General features: G+C 46.7%; 1 protein-coding gene across 2 annotated transcripts in view; it reads left to right on the top strand.

Moving 5' to 3' along the window:
- LOC135055412 (tRNA N(3)-methylcytidine methyltransferase METTL2-like) overlaps window positions 1–8163 on the top strand; it is a 60254-nt gene extending 52091 nt beyond the window's left edge. For both annotated transcript variants that reach the window (XM_063959451.1, XM_063959452.1), the window contains exon 10: window positions 7584–8163. In XM_063959451.1, the coding sequence (XP_063815521.1) occupies window positions 7584–7750 (167 nt within the window). In that variant the 3' untranslated portion in view covers window positions 7751–8163. The remainder of the gene's footprint in view (window positions 1–7583) is intronic.
- Window positions 8164–18906: the final 10743 nt, after the last annotated feature.

Here is an 18906-nt window from a genome sequence, read left to right as displayed (position 1 = left end):
GGCCAGACAGCTGTGATCTGGCAGGGCCCGGCTCCATGAGCTCTGTAGGGCAGCTGCTGCTCTGTCATATGCAAAGGGCCGCAGTGATGACAGAGTGACCGTGTCCGCAGAGCCGGCACTCTAGAGAGGAGACGGGGGTATATAGGATGTTTGCTATTGGAAAAAATGTGTCAGTGAGAAAGAGGGAGAGAGAGGGGGATGGGGAGCAAGTGGGAGAGAGCAAGGGTGTCAGGGAGGGAGAGAGACAGAGGGGGGAGCAAAAGAGAGGGAAAGAGTGTTGGGGAGAAAAAGAGAGGGATATAGAAAGGGACAGATTGAGGTGAACAAGAGGGAAAGAGAGGAGAGACACAGAGAGAGGGAGGGGTAGTGAGTGGGAGAGCGCATCAGGGAGAGAAAGTGCTGCGCTCCCCCTGTCAGTGAGTCACGCATGCGCAGTAGAGGGAAGCAGAGACTACTGTGCATGCGTGACTCACAAGGGGAGCGCAGCGCTGAACGACCGCTGTGAAGGGATCAGTGGCCGCGGCAGTGATTATGGCAGACTGCAGTGACGCGGAAACTACAGGGAGCGTTGGGGAGCGCCGGGCAGTAGGAGGAAAACAACTAACGAGGAGTAAATACCGGGAGCGCAGAGATAACCCTAATACCGCAGCGGGAGAGGTTAGTACATCCCGCCGAGAGAGGGACGGAGGGATGGGGAGAGACAGACTACCTGCCCAAAACTTTATAGGCTTCAGCACAGGTCTCTGATTGGGGGTGGGATTTTCACTGCATGAGGCCCCGCCCCCTTCCCACCAGCGAATCGCGGCAATGCTGCCAGGAGCCGGCCAGGTAGACTTGAGTGGTCAAGCATTATTTGACTCATTGTGGAGGCCCCTGGATGCCCGCACGTCTCTCCTATAATCTGGCCCTGCACACACAAGCAGCATGCCGGCACTACAGAGCCTTAACAGTTCTCTCCTCCCCCCCCCCCCCCCCCCCGGCAAGGCTGCAACTGCCGTGGAAGAAACGCCAGGTGTCCAGTATGGGGAGGAGGTGCTGCTGCGCATGCGCAAAAGCTCAGACGGCATCCATCTCTAAAGTGCTTCACTGAGCTTCTGTGCATGCGCAGAAGCTTTCAGTGAACGCTGCCGCGATCGCGGCTGGCGGCCTGCCTGGGGGGTGGCTGGCAGCCAATGAGGGGACGACCGGACCGGCCAAACGGAATCCGGTCCGGCGTCCCGGCATGCCAATCCGCCGCTATGGCTGATCGAAAAATTGATAACACACTTAAATCAATGTACACTGCTTCAGGGGCCATATTACGTCCCACTATTGCTAATGCATGGATTGCAAAGGCTATAGTAAAGTGGTCGGCTGCCCTCAGCAGCATCTGCTCCGAAGAAATCCTTCTCTTCACATGCAACACAGGGGGTAATTCTGAGTTGATCGCAGCAGCAAGTTTGTTAGCAATTGGGCAAAACCATGCGCACTGCAGTGGGGGCAGATATAACATTTGCAGAGAGAGTTAGATTTGGGTGAGTTATTTCGTTTCCATGCAGGGTAAAAACTGGCTGCTTTTATTTTTACACTGCAATTTAGATTTTAGTTTGAACACACCCCACCCAAATTTAACTCTCTCTGCACATGTTATATCTGTCCCCCCTGCAGTGCACATGGTTTTGCCCATTTGCTAACAAACTTGCTGCTGCGATCAACTCAGAATTAGGCCCACAGTCCTTTCGGTCTAACAAGCCTAGAGAGGCCAGACCGTCCAATACCTTCTTTAGGGGAGGTCTAGTTGAGTCCAAGAAACCTGCCGCTGCAGGTTCCTAGGAACAAAAGCCTGCTTCATGTATGCCAAAGTCCTCCGCATGACGGCGGGCCGCGCAGCCTGGAGGTGGGGCCAGTGGGAGCGAGACTCGGACACTTCAGTCACGTCTGGGTATCGTCCGGCCTGGATCCGTGGGTGATAGATATTGTATCCCAGGGATACAGGCTGGAATTTCAAAGTCTCCATCCTCATCGTTTTTTCAAATCAGGCTTACCAGCCCTGTTGGCAGACAGCACTGTACTACAAGAAGCTGTCCAAAAGCTGGTGGAGGCACAGGTCATTGTGCCAGTTCCTCCTCCTGTACAGGCCACAGGTTACTATTCGAACCTTTTCGTGGTACCGAAACCGGATGGTTCGGTCAGGCCCATTCTGAAAAAGGAGTTCAAGTTCAAGATGGAGTCTCTCAGGACGGTGATATCAGGTCTGGAAGAGGGGGAATTCCTGTTATCCCTGGATATCAAGGATGCGTACCTCCACATTCCGATATGGCTGCCGCATCAGGCTTATCTCCGTTTTGCATTGCTGGACTGTCATTTCCAGTTCCAGGCCCTGCCATTCGGCCTCTCCACAGCACCAAGGGTGTTTACCAAGGTGATGGCAGAGAGGATGGTTCTCCTCCGCAAACAAGGGGTGAACATCATTCCATATCTGGACGATCTGCTGATAAAGGCATCGTCCAAGGAGAAGCTGCTGCAGTCCATTGTTCTCAAAACACGCCTCCTCAAAGGTCATGGTGGGATTCTGAACCTTCCAAAGTCACATTTGGAACCAAACCAGAGGTTGTCCTTTCTGGGAATAATCCTGGACACAGAAGTGCAGGAGGTGTTTCTTCCACAGGAAAAGGCATTGCTGATACAAACTATGGTCCGGGATGTGTGACTTTTTTGACTCTGTGATGAAAATAATAGATCAAGGGGGAGCTGTAGATGTAGCATATCTAGACTTTAGTAAGGCATTTGACACTGTCCCACATCGCAGACTGATAAATAAACTTGAAAGTGTGTGGTGGATTATAAAATAGTTAAATGGATAAGAAACTGGTTGCAGGATAGGAAACAGACAGTTGTAGTAAATGGAGTGCAATCTATGGAGGGAAATGTTACCAGTGGAGTACCCCAGGGATCTGTACTTGGACCAGTTCTCTTTAATATCTTTGTTGGTGACATTGCAAATGGTATTGAAGGGAAAGTATGCCTTTTTGCAGATGGTACAAAGATATGCAACAGGGTAGACACACCAGGAGGGGTAAAACAAATTATTGATGACCTAGCTAGACTTGAAAAATGGTCAAGAACATGGCAACTACAGTTTAATGCTAAAAAATGTAAAATCATGCACTTGGGTCTCAAAAACCCAAAGGCTAAATATATTATCAAGGGTACTATAATGGAAACTACTGAGGAGGAAAGGGATTTAGGAGTCACTATTTCAAGTGACTTAAAGGCAGGAAAGCAATGCAACAAAGCAATGAGAAAGGCAAGTCAGATGCTTGGTTGCATAGGAAGAGCAGGAAAAGAGAAGTAATAATGCCACTGTAATATGTCATTGGTGCGGCCTCATCTGGAATACTGTGTCCTGTCCAGTTCTGGAGACCATATCTCCAGAAGGATATAAATACATTAGAGAGTGTACAAAGAAGGGCAACTAAAATGGTGCATGGCCTACATCACAAAACTTACCCGGAAAGGCTAAAAGATCTTCACATGTATAGTATGGAGGAGAGAAGGGAAAGGGGAGACATGATAGAAACTTTCAAATATACCAAAGGTTTTAACAAAGTTCAGGAGGGAAACATTCTTCAAAGGAAGATAAGTATTAGAACTCGAGGACATACACTGAAACTGGAGGGAGGCAGGTTCAGGGGAAATTTAAGGAAAAATTACTTCACAGAAAGGGTAGTGGATAAGTGGAATAGCCTCCCATCAGAGGTGGTAGAGGTTAAGACTGTAGAGCAATTTAAACATGCTTGGGATAGGCATATGAATATCCTTACAAAGAATTAAGGTTCAAAAAGGGTTGAGATTACCTAAAGGATAAAAAAAAAAAAAAGGGGCAGACTAGATGGGCCAAGTGGTTCTTATCTGCCGTCAAATTCTATGTTTCTATGTCCTGAAGCCAGCCCGGGTGTCTGTTCATAAATGCATTTGCCTGTTGGGAAAGATGGTGGCCTTTTACGAGCCTTTCCAGTACGGGAGGTTCCACACTCGGACCTTCCAACTGGATCTTCTGGACAAGTGGTCGGGATCTCATCTCCACATGCACCAGAGAATTCATCTGTCGCCGAAGGCCAGGATTTTGCACCTCTGGTGGTTACAATTGCCTCACCTTCTGGAGGGGCGCAGGTTCGGGTTTCAGGAATGGGTCCTTCTAACCACGGATGCGAGCCTTCGGGGCAGTCACTTAAGGAGTAACTTTCCAAGGACGGTGGTCAAGCCTGGACGCCGGCCTGCCCATCAACATCCTGGAACGAAGAGCCGTCTACAACGGTCTTCTTCAGGCGGCCCCTCTTCTTAGAAACCGGGCCAATCAAGTGCAGCAGGACAACGTAACAACAGTGGCTTACATAAACCGACAGGGCGCAACTAAGAGCAGAGCGGCAATGTCGGAGGTGACAAGAATACTCCTCTGGACAGAAAAACACGCGTTGGCGCTGTCAGCCATCTTCATTCCGGGAGTAGACAACTGGGAAGCAAACTTCCTCAGCAGACACTATCTCCATACAGGGGAGTGGGGTCTCCATTCGGAGGTGTTCAAGGTAATAACAGACCTTTGGGGATTACCCCAAATAGACATGATGGCCTCTCGTCTCAACAAGAAGCTTCGGCATTATTGTACCAGGTCGAGGGACCCACAAGCAGTGGCAGTGGACGCCCTGGTGTCTCCGTGGGTTTTCCAGTCAGTGTACGTGTTTCCACCACTCCCACTCATCCCAAGAATCCTAAAGCTCATAAAGAGAAAAAGGGTTCAAGCGATCCTCATTGCTCCATACTGGCCGAGAAGGGCCTGGTACACGGACCTTCTGAATCTACTGCAAGAAGAACCGAGGCCTCTTCCCCTTCGGGAGAACCTGCTGCAGCAGGGGCCTTTCGCCTATTAAGACTTACCGCGGCTACGTTTGACAGCATGGAAGTTGAGCGCCTGATACTTGCTTGCAAGGGCATTCCGAAGAAGGTTATACCTACCCTGATACAGGCTAGGAAAGGGGTAACGTTTAAGCATTACCATTGTATTTTGAAGAAATCTGTCTCTTGGTGTGAATCCAAGAAGTTTCCTACGGTGGAGTTTCAACTCGGACGTTTTCTCCTCTTCCTGCAAGCAGGTGTGGATATGGGCCTGAGATTTGGATCTGTGAAGGTCCAGATTTCTGCCCTATCCATTTTCTTCCAGAAACAATTGGCTGCCCTCCCTGAGGTTCAGACTTTTTTTGAAGGGAGTTCTGCACATCCAACCTCCATTTGTACCGCCTACAGCGCCTTGGGACCTTAACGTGGTGTTGCAGTTACTCCAGTTGGATTGGTTTGAGCCTCTACAGGAGGTTGAGGTCGAATTTCTTGCATGGAAGGCAGTCACGTTGTTGGCCTTGGCTTCTGCTAGACGCGTGTCCGAATTGGGGGCTTTATCCTGTAAAAGCCCTTACTTGATAGAGCTGAGCTCCGGACACGTCAGCAGTTTCTTCCGAAGGTTGTGTCGGCATTTCATATCAACCAACCTATTGTGGTTCCATTGGCTACTGACTCCTCAATTACATCAAAGTCCTTGGATGTTGTAAGTGCTCTGAAGATATATGTGAAGAGAACTTCTCATCACAGAAAGTTGGACTCTCTGTTTGTCCTATATGATCCCAAGAAAATTGGGTGTCCTGCTTCTAAGCAGACTATTTCTCGCTGGATTCGGTTCACTATCCAGCACGCTAATTCTACGGCAGGACTGCCGTGTCCAAAATCTGTTAAGGCCCACTCTACTCGTAAGGTGGGGTTCTCCTAGGCGGCTGCCCGGGGTGTCTCGGCACTGCAACTTTGCCGAGCTGCAACTTGGTCTGGGTCGAACACGTTTGCAAAGTTTTACAAGTTTGATACTTTGACTGAACTTCAGATCATCAGAGGCCAATCCGTTCTGCAGGAGCCTCTGCGCTCTCCCTCCCGTTCTGGGAGCTTTGGTACATCCCCATGGTACTAATGTGGACCCCAGCATCCTCTAGGACGTAAGAGAAAATAGGATTTTGGTTACCTACCGGTAAATCCTTTTCTCGTAGTCCGTAGAGGATCCTGGGCGCCCGCCCAGCGCTTCGTTTTCCTGCAACAGTTATTTGGTTCGGTACTACTTTGTTTAGTTATGTTCTGCATTGTTACTTGGTAAGTAATGTTTTTCAGCAGTTGCTGAATGTTTCAAGCAAGTTAGATTGATGTGCCTTGTATGTTTGAGCTGGTATGAATCTCGCCACTATCTGTGTTAAATCTTTCTCTCGATGATGTCCGTCTCCTCGGGCACAGTTTCTAGACTGAGTCTGGTAGGACTCAGGGAGAATCCAGCCCACACTCTCAAACTTTTAAAGTGCCAATGGCTCCTGGTGGACCCGTCTATACCCCATGGTACTAATGTGGACCCCAGCATCCTCTACGGACTGTGAGAAAAGGATTTACCGGTAGGTAACCAAAATCCTATTTTTGCAACTTCACTTTCTGCAAATAGACGTTCAGAATTTTGAGAACGTTTTAAGTCTCGCTGCTGCCTGGTTGGCAGAGCCTCGCAAAACCGCTTTAAAAGAGCACCAGAAATTGAAAACCAAAGTATCTTCGGGTTTTAGTTTCTAGGTACAACTTCAAAGTTTGATGTATGGCTTGAGAAGCCTCCTGATGACACAGTAGGAAATGCCCTAGCCTCCATGGGCCTGGAGAGACTCTACGGGCCTTCGGATCCCAAACTACTTTTAGCGGGAGAGTGATCTGACCAGGCCAGCGGCAATATGTCAATTTTCTTAATAGCCGATAGCGACTCTTTGTAGGTCAGGACGAGGTAAATTCTAGAATTGGAGGAATGGACATGTGAATAAAAGGAATAATCCCTAACTGTAGGATGTTTAGTCCGCCACGCATCGTAGAGATCATATTCTCAGAGTAGTTGGTGAAAGCCATGGGTTTTATCAGAGGGAATCCTAGATCTAGCCAAGGGATTTCTAGTGGGATGAGATCTGTCTATAGAGGGGTCAACAACTAAGTTGAAATCCCCTAGTATCATTATGGCACCTTTTAGCATGTTTCTGTATCAAGGAGCATAATTTCCTGCAAAATGAAAGTTGACTAGAGTTAGGAGCATAACCTGAAACCAAAGTAACAATACTATCATCAAGATGTCCAATTAACATTAAATACCGGCCTTCGGGGTCTATGATTTGGGATTCTAAAATGAAAGGGCAGTCACGGGAAATAAGTATAGCAACGCCGGCTTTTTTTCTGGGACCATTAGTCGCATAACAGGTGGGAAAGTGATTATCATAAAATCTAGGAGGGTCTAATTCCCTAAAGTGAGTTTCCTGTATAGCCACTACATTCGCCTTCATTTTATAAAAGGAGGACACGGACAATCTGCGCTTCTGTGGGATGCTCCACTCTTTTTCTAATTTGTAAATTGTCACCCAACCATGTTTTAGTAAACATAGCTACTGGCTTTTTCATGTGGGTCACATATCCATTGTAGCTTGTCTGAACCTTTTCGGATAACATAAAAATGATTATTTGTTCTTACCTTGTGATTGGATTAATGTATTTCTTTTCAGATGAACTTGGAGATCTGTTTACTAATGCTGGATTGGAGAAAGTGCAGAATGTAGTGGATCGGCGGCTGCAGGTAAACCGTGGGAAACAGCTGACAATGTACCGCGTGTGGATCCAGTGTAAATACCGCAAATCATGTAACTCACAAGACCCAGTGATGCTGTCATGAGATGTATTATGATGTATATTTCTGGACTGCTAAAGAGGAGAATGTTCCGTTGACAGTTCCCATAAAATGCTGAGAATGCAGCCCCATTGTTTGTCCTTTGTGTTCTGTGCCCAAAAGGTGTCATATTCACCAATAAGAACATCTCCATATCAACCAATTGAAACACTTGGAATATTGGCTCTTAGGAAACCTCTGACATTACAGTGGTTAAACATTTATGGTAAAAGGACTGTAGGGACAGTTTTGGGACAATGTATGCATTCCTGTAGTGTAGTGTTAGATGTTTTGTCACCCTTAATCAACACTTTTCTAACTGTACCCCCATTGTTTGAAACACTTTAAATTGTATCGTTTAGGACCAGCATAAGAATAGATGAAGCATATTTTAGTGAATAAAGTTGTTTTTTATTAGATATGTTATTCTTGTTTCAATATATTGTCCTCCAGATTCAGAGTTTTTTTATTTGTGATGCTGACTCTCTTTCTTATAAATTCTCTTAGTGAACTATCTTGCACATGTTAAAGTTCTTTGTGGACACGATTTACTGTTTAAAGAGGTAGACTGTGCTGGTGACCTTTTATTCTATCAATCATTTTTTAAATTCTAGCAAAGGAAGAGATCATTCGGTGAAGACAGCTGCTTATTTTCTCTAGTGTGGATAAACATTTGTTCCAGATCCCATAGTGGCAAACTACTGAGTTTCCAAGATCAACTGCAGCAGATTTACTTCTTTAGTATTAATTTTACTACATCTCTGCAAGTCTGGGTGCAAATCTACGTCGGTATATTAATAGCGTAAGAATGATTTTTATGAGCGACTTATTTTTGTGAAGCCATTACCTGATCAGGGCACATCATATACCAAATTAAAGCTCTTGGGGCCTAATTCACTAAGGATTGCAAATGCCAAGCTAATCGCAGTAGCTTTGCAATTCTAGTCCTTAGCAATGTAAATACAGGAGGAGATGCATACCACCTCCTTCCTGCATTTGCGATGCAATCGTATCTGTGATGAACATTGCAACGGTCGGTCGCAATGTTCATCTACGACGGCAGACTGAGTAAGTCTAAGCTTTCACAGACATACTGTTGCGACTCAGTCCTTGGCCTGGCCAATCCCGGAAAAGGGGGGGGCGACACTTCCCCGTATTCCCAAACGCCGCCCCTCCCTCTAAATGCCTCTGCCTGTCAATCAGGCAGAGGCGTTTGCATTCAACAGGTCCTGCGCATGCATATGCGGTCCTTACTGAATCACCCCTTTGGGACGTAGATGTGCAGAATTATATTGGCGTTGTGATTGGCTGATTCGTTTTGGAGTTATGTGGCAAAATGTTCACCAGTCAATGTTACAGTTGGTCAACTCTGGATGTGCACCTGCTGGGTGACCTGTAACATGTGACCTGCTGGGTGGTCTGGAAACTGTCACAGTTCTGTGCAGACACCCACTAAGCAGGGATACTATAAAATGTTCTGCCCAGCCAACTTTTGCCCAGGTTGAATCCTGGCACATCAGATAGTTTCCTTTATTAATAAGGTGTGTTAGTTGCTCACTTGATGCTAAGATACTCACAAAGAATTTCATATATCACAGTAGCATCTTCAACAACGGCAATCCATTTACTATTAAACAACGATAGAACATCCTCAGCAGACCTCTAAACACGGGGTCGGAAGTAATGGCTTGTGAGACGGCCGGAGCTCCGTGACTACGGCCGAACATGTTTAGTTTTTTCAAAGCAGCAAACGTTTACAAGTCAAAACCTGGTTGGTTCTGCCTTGTAAACGTTTGCTGCTTTAAAAAAAAGAAAATGTACGAGTTCGGCCGGAGTCTCAGAGCTCCGGCCGTCTCGCAAGCCATTACATCCGGCCCATAGTGTGCACATTTCATCTAATGCTATCAATTTAACACTTTTTTTTTTTTTTGTCATTCCAAAAATGTTTGTAAACTTTTTGAAGTAACAATTATTGCAGTGCATTCAAATCAAATGAGCGGTTATTTCATAGTGATCGCACAGGCAGAGTCTCATAAGGTCTTTCCCTAATGCTGTTTTTTTGTTTTGTTTTTTCTTTAAATGATTTTGATAAGTACTAGTCAGATCTATTCCCAGCACACAGCTGCTCTCTTAAAACTTGTCTGCATATAAATAAATGGACATACATAGACTTTGAATGCCTGCTGAACACCATAAAATATGCATGCTTGTAATTCCTATTTAAGGGAAATTAATACATTTGTAAAATATACTGTGACAAGGATCACATACACTGGGTAAAAGTTCCACCCTGTAGTTTTATTTTCCACAGGTATGCAATTTACAACTGAACATAAGCAGTTACCAGCAAGTCACAGGTTACAGAATAGTTCACAGCAGTTCTGGGCATGCGAACTGTAAATTCTCCAGAGACCATTGACCCAAGGATCCAAGACCACAAACAGTAACCACCCCCTGGCCTATCACCTGGGCGACTAGTTCACTGTCAGGAGCAGTGTCTGTTGCTCTCATTTCTGAATCAGCCCCTAGATGTGGTCTGCCAATGACCTACTTACTGGCAGCACCACCTCTTTCTTTGAAGTATTAATTTATCATTTTAAGCAACCTAGCATTCCCATTGCTGTTGCTACATTTTCTCTGACGTCCTAGTGGATGCTGGGGACTCCGTCAGGACCATGGGGAATAGCGGCTCCGCAGGAGACAGGGCACAAAAGTAAAAGCTTTAGGATCAGGTGGTGTGCACTGGCTCCTCCCCCTATGACCCTCCTCCAAGCCTCAGTTAGATTTTTGTGCCCGGCCGAGAAGGGTGCAATCTAGGTGGCTCTCCTAAAGAGCTGCTTAGAGTAAAAGTTTTGTTAGGTTTTTTATTTTCAGTGAGTCCTGCTGGCAACAGGCTCACTGCATCGAGGGACTTAGGGGAGAGAAGTGAACTCACCTGCGTGCAGGATGGATTGGCTTCTTAGGCTACTGGACACCATTAGCTCCAGAGGGAGTCGGAACACAGGTCTCACCCTGGGGTTCGTCCCGGAGCCGCGCCGCCGACCCCCTTGCAGATGCCGAAAAGTGAAGAGGTCCAGAAACCGGCGGCAGAAGACTTTTCAGTCTTCATAAGGTAGCGCACAGCACTGCAGCTGTGCGCCATTGTTGTCAGCACACTTCATAGCAGCGGTCACTGAGGGTGCAGGGCGCTGGGGGGGGCGCCCTGGGCAGCAATGATAGTACCTTATTCTGGCTAAAAATACATCACATATAGCCCCTGGGGGCTATATGGATGTATTTAACCCCTGCCAGGTCTCAGAAAAACGGGAGAAGAAGCCCGACGAAAAGGGGGCGGGGCCTATTCTCCTCAGCACACAGCGCCATTTTCCCTCACAGAAATGCTGGTGGGAAGGCTCCCAGGCTCTCCCCTGCACTGCACTACAGAAACAGGGTTAAAACAGAGAGGGGGGGCACTTATTTGGCGATATGACTATATATATTAAAATGCTATAAGGGAAAAACACTTATATAAAGGTTGTCCCTGTATAATTATAGCGTTTTTGGTGTGTGCTGGCAAACTCTCCCTCTGTCTCCCCAAAGGGCTAGTGGGGTCCTGTCCTCTATCAGAGCATTCCCTGTGTGTGCGCTGTGTGTCGGTACGTGTGTGTCGACATGTATGAGGACGATGTTGGTGAGGAGGCGGAGCAATTGCCTGTAATGGTGATGTCACTCTCTAGGGAGTCGACACCGGAATGGATGGCTTATTTAAGGAATTACGTGATAATGTCAACACGCTGCAAGGTCGGTTGACGACATGAGACGGCCGGCAAACCAATTAGTACCTGTCCAGGCGTCTCAAACACCGTCAGGGGCGTTAAAACGTCCTTTTACCTCAGTCGGTCGACACAGACACGGACACTGACTCCAGTGTCGACGGTGAAGAAACAAACGTATTTTCCTTTAGGGCCACACGTTACTTGTTAAGGGCAATGAAGGAGGTGTTACATATTTCTGATACTACAAGTACCACAAAAAAGGGTATTATGTGGAGTGTGATAAAACTACCTGTAGTTTTTCCTGAATCAGATAAATTAAATGAAGTGTGTGATGATGCGTGGGTTTCCCCCGATAGAAAATTATTGGCGGTATACCCTTTCCCGCCAGAAGTTAGGGCGCGTTGGGAAACACCCCTTAGGGTGGATAAGGCGCTCACACGCTTATCAAAACAAGTGGCGGTACCGTCTCCAGATAGGGCCGCCCTCAAGGAGCCAGCTGATAGGAGGCTGGAAAATATCCTAAAAAGTATATACACACATACTGGTGTTATACTGCGACCAGCGATCGCCTCAGCCTGGATGTGCAGCGCTGGGGTGGCTTGGTCGGATTCCCTGACTGAAAATATTGATACCCTTGACAGGGACAGTATTTTATTGACTATAGAGCATTTAGAGGATGCATTTCTATATATGCGAGATGCACAGAGGGATATTTGCACTCTGGCATCAAGAGTAAGTGCGATGTCCATATCTGCCAGAAGATGTTTATGGACACGACAGTGGTCAGGTGATGCAGATTCCAAACGGCACATGGAAGTATTGCCGTATAAAGGGGAGGAGTTATTTGGGGTCGGTCCATCGGACCTGGTGGCCACGGCAACACCTGGAAAATCCACCTTTTTTACCCCAAGTCACATCTCAGCAGAAAAAGACACCGTCTTTTCAGCCTCAGTCCTTTCGTCCCCATAAGGGCAAGCAGGCAAAAGGCCAGTCATATCTGCCCAGGGATAGAGGAAAGGGAAGAAGACTGCAGCAGGCAGCCCATTCCCAGGAACAGAAACCGTCTCAAGAGTTTCAGTGCGCAGTGGGCTCACTCGCAAGTGGACCCCTGGATCCTACAAGTAGTATCCCAGGGGTACAGATTGGAAGTTCGAGACGTCTCCCCCTCGCAGGTTCCTGAAGTCTGTTTTACCAACGTCTCCCTCCGACAGGGAGGCAGTATTGGAAACAATTCACAAGCTGTATTCCCAGCAGGTGATAATCAAAGTACCCCTCCTACAACAAGTAAAGGGGTACTATTCCACACTATATTGTGGTACTGAAGCCAGACGGCTCGGTGAGACCTATTCTAAATCTGAAATATTTGAACGCTTACATACAAAGGTTCAAATCAAGATGGAGTCACTCAGAGCAGTGATAGCGAACCAGGAAGGGGACTATATGGTGTCCCTGGACATCAAGGATGCTTACCTCCATGTCCCAATTTGCCCTACTCACCAAGGGTACCTCAGGTTCGTGGTACAAAACTGTCACTATCAGTTTCAGACGCTGCCGTTTGGATTGTCCACGGCACCCCGGGTCTTTACCTAGGTAATGGCCGAAATGATGATTCTTCTTCAAAGAAAAGGCGTCTTAATTATCCCTTACTTGGACGATCTCCTGATAAGGGCAAGGTCCAGAGAACAGTTGGAGGTCGGGGTAGCACTATCTCAAGTAGTTCTACGACAGCACGGGTGGATTCTAAATATTCCAAAATCGCAGCTGTCTCCGACGACACGTCTGCTGTTCCTAGGGATGATTCTGGACACAGTCCAGAAAAAGGTGTTTCTCCCGGAGGAGAAAGCCAGGGAGTTATCCGAGCTAGTCAGGAACCTCCTAAAACCAGGAAAAGTGTCAGTGCATCATTGCACAAGGGTCCTGGGAAAAATGGTGGCTTCTTACGAAGCGATTCCATTCGGCAGATTTCACGCAAGAACTTTTCAGTGGGATCTGCTGGAAAAATGGTCCGGATCGCATCTTCAGATGCATCAGCGGATAACCCTGTCTCCAAGGACAAGGGTGTATCTTCTGTGGTGGCTGCAGAGTGCTCATCTACTAAAGGGCCACAGATTCGGCATTCAGGACTGGGTCCTGGTGACCACGGATGCCAGCCAGAACGGCTGGGGAGCAGTCACACAAGGAAAAAATTTCCAGGGAGTGTGATCAAGTCTGGAGACTTCTCTCCACATAAATATACTGGAGCTAAGAGCAATTTACAATGCTCTAAGCTTAGCAAGACCTCTGCTTCAAGGTCAGCCGGTATTGATCCAGTGGGACAACATCACGGCAGTCGCCCACGTAAACAGACTGGGCGGCACAAGAAGCAGGAGGGCAATGGCAGAAACTGCAAGGATTCTTCGCTGGGCGGAAAATCATGTGTTAGCACTGTCAGCAGTGTTCATTCCGGGAGTGGACAACTGGGAAGCAGACTTCCTCAGCACGACCTCCACCCGGGAGAGTGGGGACTTCATCGGGAAGTCTTCTACATGATTGTGAACCGTTGGGAAAGAACAAAGGTGGACATGATGGCGTCCCGCCTGAACAAAAAACTGGACAGGTATTGCGCCAGGTCAAGAGACCCTCAGGCAATAGCTGTGGACGTTCTGGTAACACCGTGGGTGTACCAGTCGGTGTATGTGTTCCCTCCTCTGCTTCTCATACCTAAGGTACTGAGAATTATAAGACGTAGAGGAGTAAGAACTATACTCGTGGCTCCGGATTGGCCAAGAAGGACTTGGTACCCGGAACTTCAAGAGATGCTCACAGAGGACTCATGGCCTCTGCCGCTAAGAAGGGACTTGCTTCAGCAAGTACCATGTCTGTTCCAAGACTTACCGCGGCTGCGTTTGACGGCATGGCGGTTGAACGCCGGATCCTAAGGGAAAAAGGCATTCCGGAAGAGGTCATTCCTACCCTGGTCAAAGCCAGGAAGGAGGTGACCGCACAACATTATCACCACATGTGGCAAAAATATGTTGCGTGGTGTGAGGCCAGGAAGGCCCCACGAAGAAATTTCAACTCGGTCGATTCCTGCATTCCCTGCAAACAGGAGTGTCTATGGGCCTCAAATTGGGGTCCATTAAGGTTCAAATTTCGGCCCTGTCAATTTTCTTCCAGAAAGAATTGGCTTCAGTTCCTGAAGTCCAGAAGTTTGTCAAGGGAGTATTGCATATACAACCCCCTTTTTTGTGCCTCCAGTGGCACTGTGGGATCTCAACGTAGTTCTGGGATTCCTCAAATCACATTTTAAACCGCTCAAATCTGTGGATTTGAATATCTCACATGAAAAGTGACCATGCTGTTGGCCCTGGCCTCGGCCAGGCGAGTGTCAGAATTGGCGGTTTTGTCTCACAAAAGCCATATCTGATTGTCCATTCGGACAGGGCAGAGCTGCGGACTCGTCCCCAGTTCCTTCCTAAGGTGGTGTCAGCGTTTCACCTGAACCAGCTTATTGTGGTACCTGCGGCTACTAGGGACTTGGAGGACTCCAAGTTGCTAGATGTTGTCAGGGCCCTGAAAATATAGGTTTCCAGGACGGCTGGAGTCAGGAAAACTGACTCGCTGTTATCCTGTATGCACCCAACAAACTGGGTGCTCTTGCTTCTAAGCAGACGATTGCTCGTTGGATTTGTAGCACATTTCAACTTGCACATTCTGTGGCAGGCCTGCCACAGCCTAAATCTGTCAAGGCCCATTCCACAAGGAAGGTGGGCTCATCTTGGGCGGCTGCCCGAGGGGTCTCGGCATTGCAACTCTGCCGAGCAGCTACGTGGTCGGGGGAGAACACGCTTGTAAAATTCTACAAATTTGATACCCTGGCTAAAGAGGACCTGGAGTTCTCTCATTCGGTGCTGGAGAGTCATCCGCACTCTCCCGCCCGTTTGGGAGCTTTGGTATAATCCCCATGGTCCTGACGGAGTCCCCAGCATCCACTAGGACGTCAGAGAAAATAAGATTTTACTTACCGATAAATCTATTTCTCGTAGTCTGTAGTGGATGCTGGGCGCCCATCCCAAGTGCGGATTGTCTGCAATACTTGTACATAGTTATTGTTACAAAAATCGGGTTATTATTGTTGTGAGCCATCTTTTCAGAGGCTCCTCTGTTATCATGCTGTTAACTGGGTTCAGATCACAGGTTATATGGTGTGATTGGTGTGGCTGGTATGAGTCTTACCCGGGATTCAAAATCCTTCCTTATTGTGTACGCTCGTCCGGGCACAGTATCCTAACTGAGGCTTGGAGGAGGGTCATAGGGGGAGGAGCCAGTGCACACCACCTGATCCTAAAGCTTTTACTTTTGTGCCCTGTCTCCTGCGGAGCCGCTATTCCCCATGGTCCTGACGGAGTCCCAGCATCCACTACGGACTACGAGAAATAGATTTATCGGTAAGTAAAATCTTATTATAACTTAAGTCATCTGACATTGGGGGTAATTCTGAGTTGATCGCAGCAGGAACTTTGTTAGCAGTTGGGCAAAACCATGTGCACTGCAAGGGAGGCAGATATAACATGTGCAGAGAGAGTTAGATTTGGGTGGGTTATTTTGTTTCTGTGCAGGGTAAATACTGGTTGCTTTATTTTTACACTGCAATTTAGATTGCAGATTGAACACACCACACCCAAATCTAACTCTCTCTGCACATGTTATATATGCCTCCCCTGCAGTGCACATGGTTTTGCCCAACTGCTAACAAAGTTCCTGCTGCGATTAACTCAGAATTACCCCCATAGTCCCTCCTGAATCAATTTCGTCCTAAGTAGGTTTCATTTAAAATTCCACCTTTTAGATTTTGAGGCCCAAGTGCATGATTTCGATTTTTGTTGTGCATTGAACTATTTTCCATATCCTTGATGAATGTGCTGTGCTACTCAGGTGGGTACACCTTAGAATGACTGCCAACTGTCCTGAAGGGAATACGGCCCCATACCATGCAAGACTGGCCGATGTAATGAACGATGGAAAAACATCTCGCTACGTCCTTCATTACACTGCACTGGGTTGCACATATCATTTTCCGGTTGGCCGTGTAGAACGCCATCATTCATACACATTAGGCGATATGCACAATTTGTCATTCCGATACAGCAAATTGTGCCGATATCGACCCAATGTGTACCCACCCTTGGATTATCTGCATTTTGGTCGCCATTGGGTATGTCTACCCTGCTACAGATCTTCATATATTACACAAAAAAAGTGCAGACTTTAACCCTTTCCTTCTTAGGCTTTTCTCATCCTGTGATTAAACTATTTTCTCACTTTATTAGGCTGGTCACATTCCATCATAATATAAGTAATTTGTTTATGCAGTACTCAGAAATTTATATATTTTCCTTTTGAGAAGACTTATAATTTTCAGAATGATAAACAACAACCAAAATAACACAACTTGGTCAAAACGTGTTTCTTGTTCTCATTGCTATGGCAAGAAAGTGAACTAAAAACAGTTGTATATTTTTTATATATAAACATCACCATAAAATACATTGGGGCAGATGTATTAACCTGGAGGCATAAAGAAGTGATAAGCGCAAGCTGATAACGCACCAGCCAATCATTAAGGATTTGAAAAATGACAGGAGCTGACTGGCTGGTGCGTTATCACCTTGCACTTATCACTGCTTTATCATTTCCTTATCCCTTCTCCAGGCTTAATACATCTGCCCCAGTGTGCTTCTTGCTTTGGCATGAGTGCGTCTTTCCAAAATATTCAAAGCATAATATTAAACGGAATATATACACTGGTTTGATATCCAGCTAGATTTTAGATTGAGTGTGTGAGACACATTTGAGCCTCAAATTAATCCTGAAGATTGTGACTTGAATCACAGCTGTTCTGACTGGTGACCTATACACATGTATCTGTTTGGAGCCTGATATCAAACCAGCTGTATTCTACTGCACTATGGGGGTCATTCCGAGTTGCTCGCTCGCTACTTTTTGCAGTGCTGCGATCAGATAGTCGCCGCCTGTAGGGGAGTGTATTTTAGCTTTGCAAATGTGCGAACGCCTGTGTAGCCGAGCTCTTCAAAAACATTTTGTGCAGTTTCTGAGGTCTGAACTTACTCAGCCGCTGCGATCACTTCAGCCTGTCTGGTCCCGGAACTGACGTCAGACACCCGCCCTGCAAACACTTGGACACGCCTGCGTTTTTCCAAACACTCCCAGAAAACGGTCAGTTGACACCCATAAACGACTTCTTCCTGTCAATCTCCTTGTGATCGGCTGTGCGAATGGATTCTTTGTTAAATGCATCGCTCAGCAACGATCCACTTTGTACCCGTACAATGCGCCTGCGCATTGCGGTGCATACGTATGCGCAGTAGTGGCCTGATCGCTGCGCTGTGAAAAACAGCAGCCTGCGATCAGGTCGGAATGACCCCCATATCAGTGAACTTTTTGGTCATCAGACAGAAACCGTTACTTTCACATAGGGCCTTTCTGTGGATGCCATTCCATTTTATCTAAAAAATGTATTAATTTGAGGAAGTTTGTGTCACCACTTCTATTGGATCTGAGAAAATAGGATTTTTATTACCTACCGGTAAATCCTTTTCTCGTAGTCTGTAGAGGAAACTAGGGTCCACATTAGTACCATGGGGTATAGACGGGTCCACTAGGAGCCATGGGCAATTTAAGAATTTGATAGTGTGGGCTGGCTCCTCCCTCTATGCCCCTCCTACCATACTCAGTCTAGGAAACTGTGCCCGGGGAGATGGACATATATGAATGCCAAATTGCTTTCTCACAAATATTTAAAATGCCCGCTCTAATATATATTGTAAACGCCTGCACATCTTATTACCATCTGCCATGAATGTGCACTATACATAGCAAAACACTGCATCCCATAAGAGAAAACAATACACCCACACATTATCTGAGTTCCAAAGCTCATTGATGTATATATTTGTTATTAAAAGGATATGGATTCAATATATTACAAAGTACAGTATACCTATAGTTACATGGTTACACTCACACAGTAAGCAGTTAAAACATACAGTTACATGCCAGCATACAATACCATTATCCTTAAGTTATATAAATTCGTCTTTCCATATCACTCTCTCTCTCTCTCTCTCTCTCTCTCTCTCTCTCTCTCTCTCTCTCTCTCTCTCTCTCTCTCTGTAAAGTAATGCTGGGACTCCATCTTCCTCTGAGACCAAAACAGGAACTGAGCTCCTGTGTGATCAATGTGTTATCTAGTTTCTGGGGGAGGGGTTCACGATGAGTCACCAGTTCCTTTGTATATGGTAATCAGGTTCAGCCTTGAAGACATCCAAAGGGCTGGCCTGAGTTTCCTGTCCACTGTACTAATAAGAGTGATTTTAGCGGGGGCGTGGCTTGACAGCAGACCCGAGT

This window comes from Pseudophryne corroboree, chromosome 3 (assembly GCF_028390025.1).
Source record: "Pseudophryne corroboree isolate aPseCor3 chromosome 3, aPseCor3.hap2, whole genome shotgun sequence".
NCBI lineage: Eukaryota > Metazoa > Chordata > Amphibia > Anura > Myobatrachidae > Pseudophryne > Pseudophryne corroboree.
This window is presented reverse-complemented; position numbering and strand designations above follow the sequence as displayed.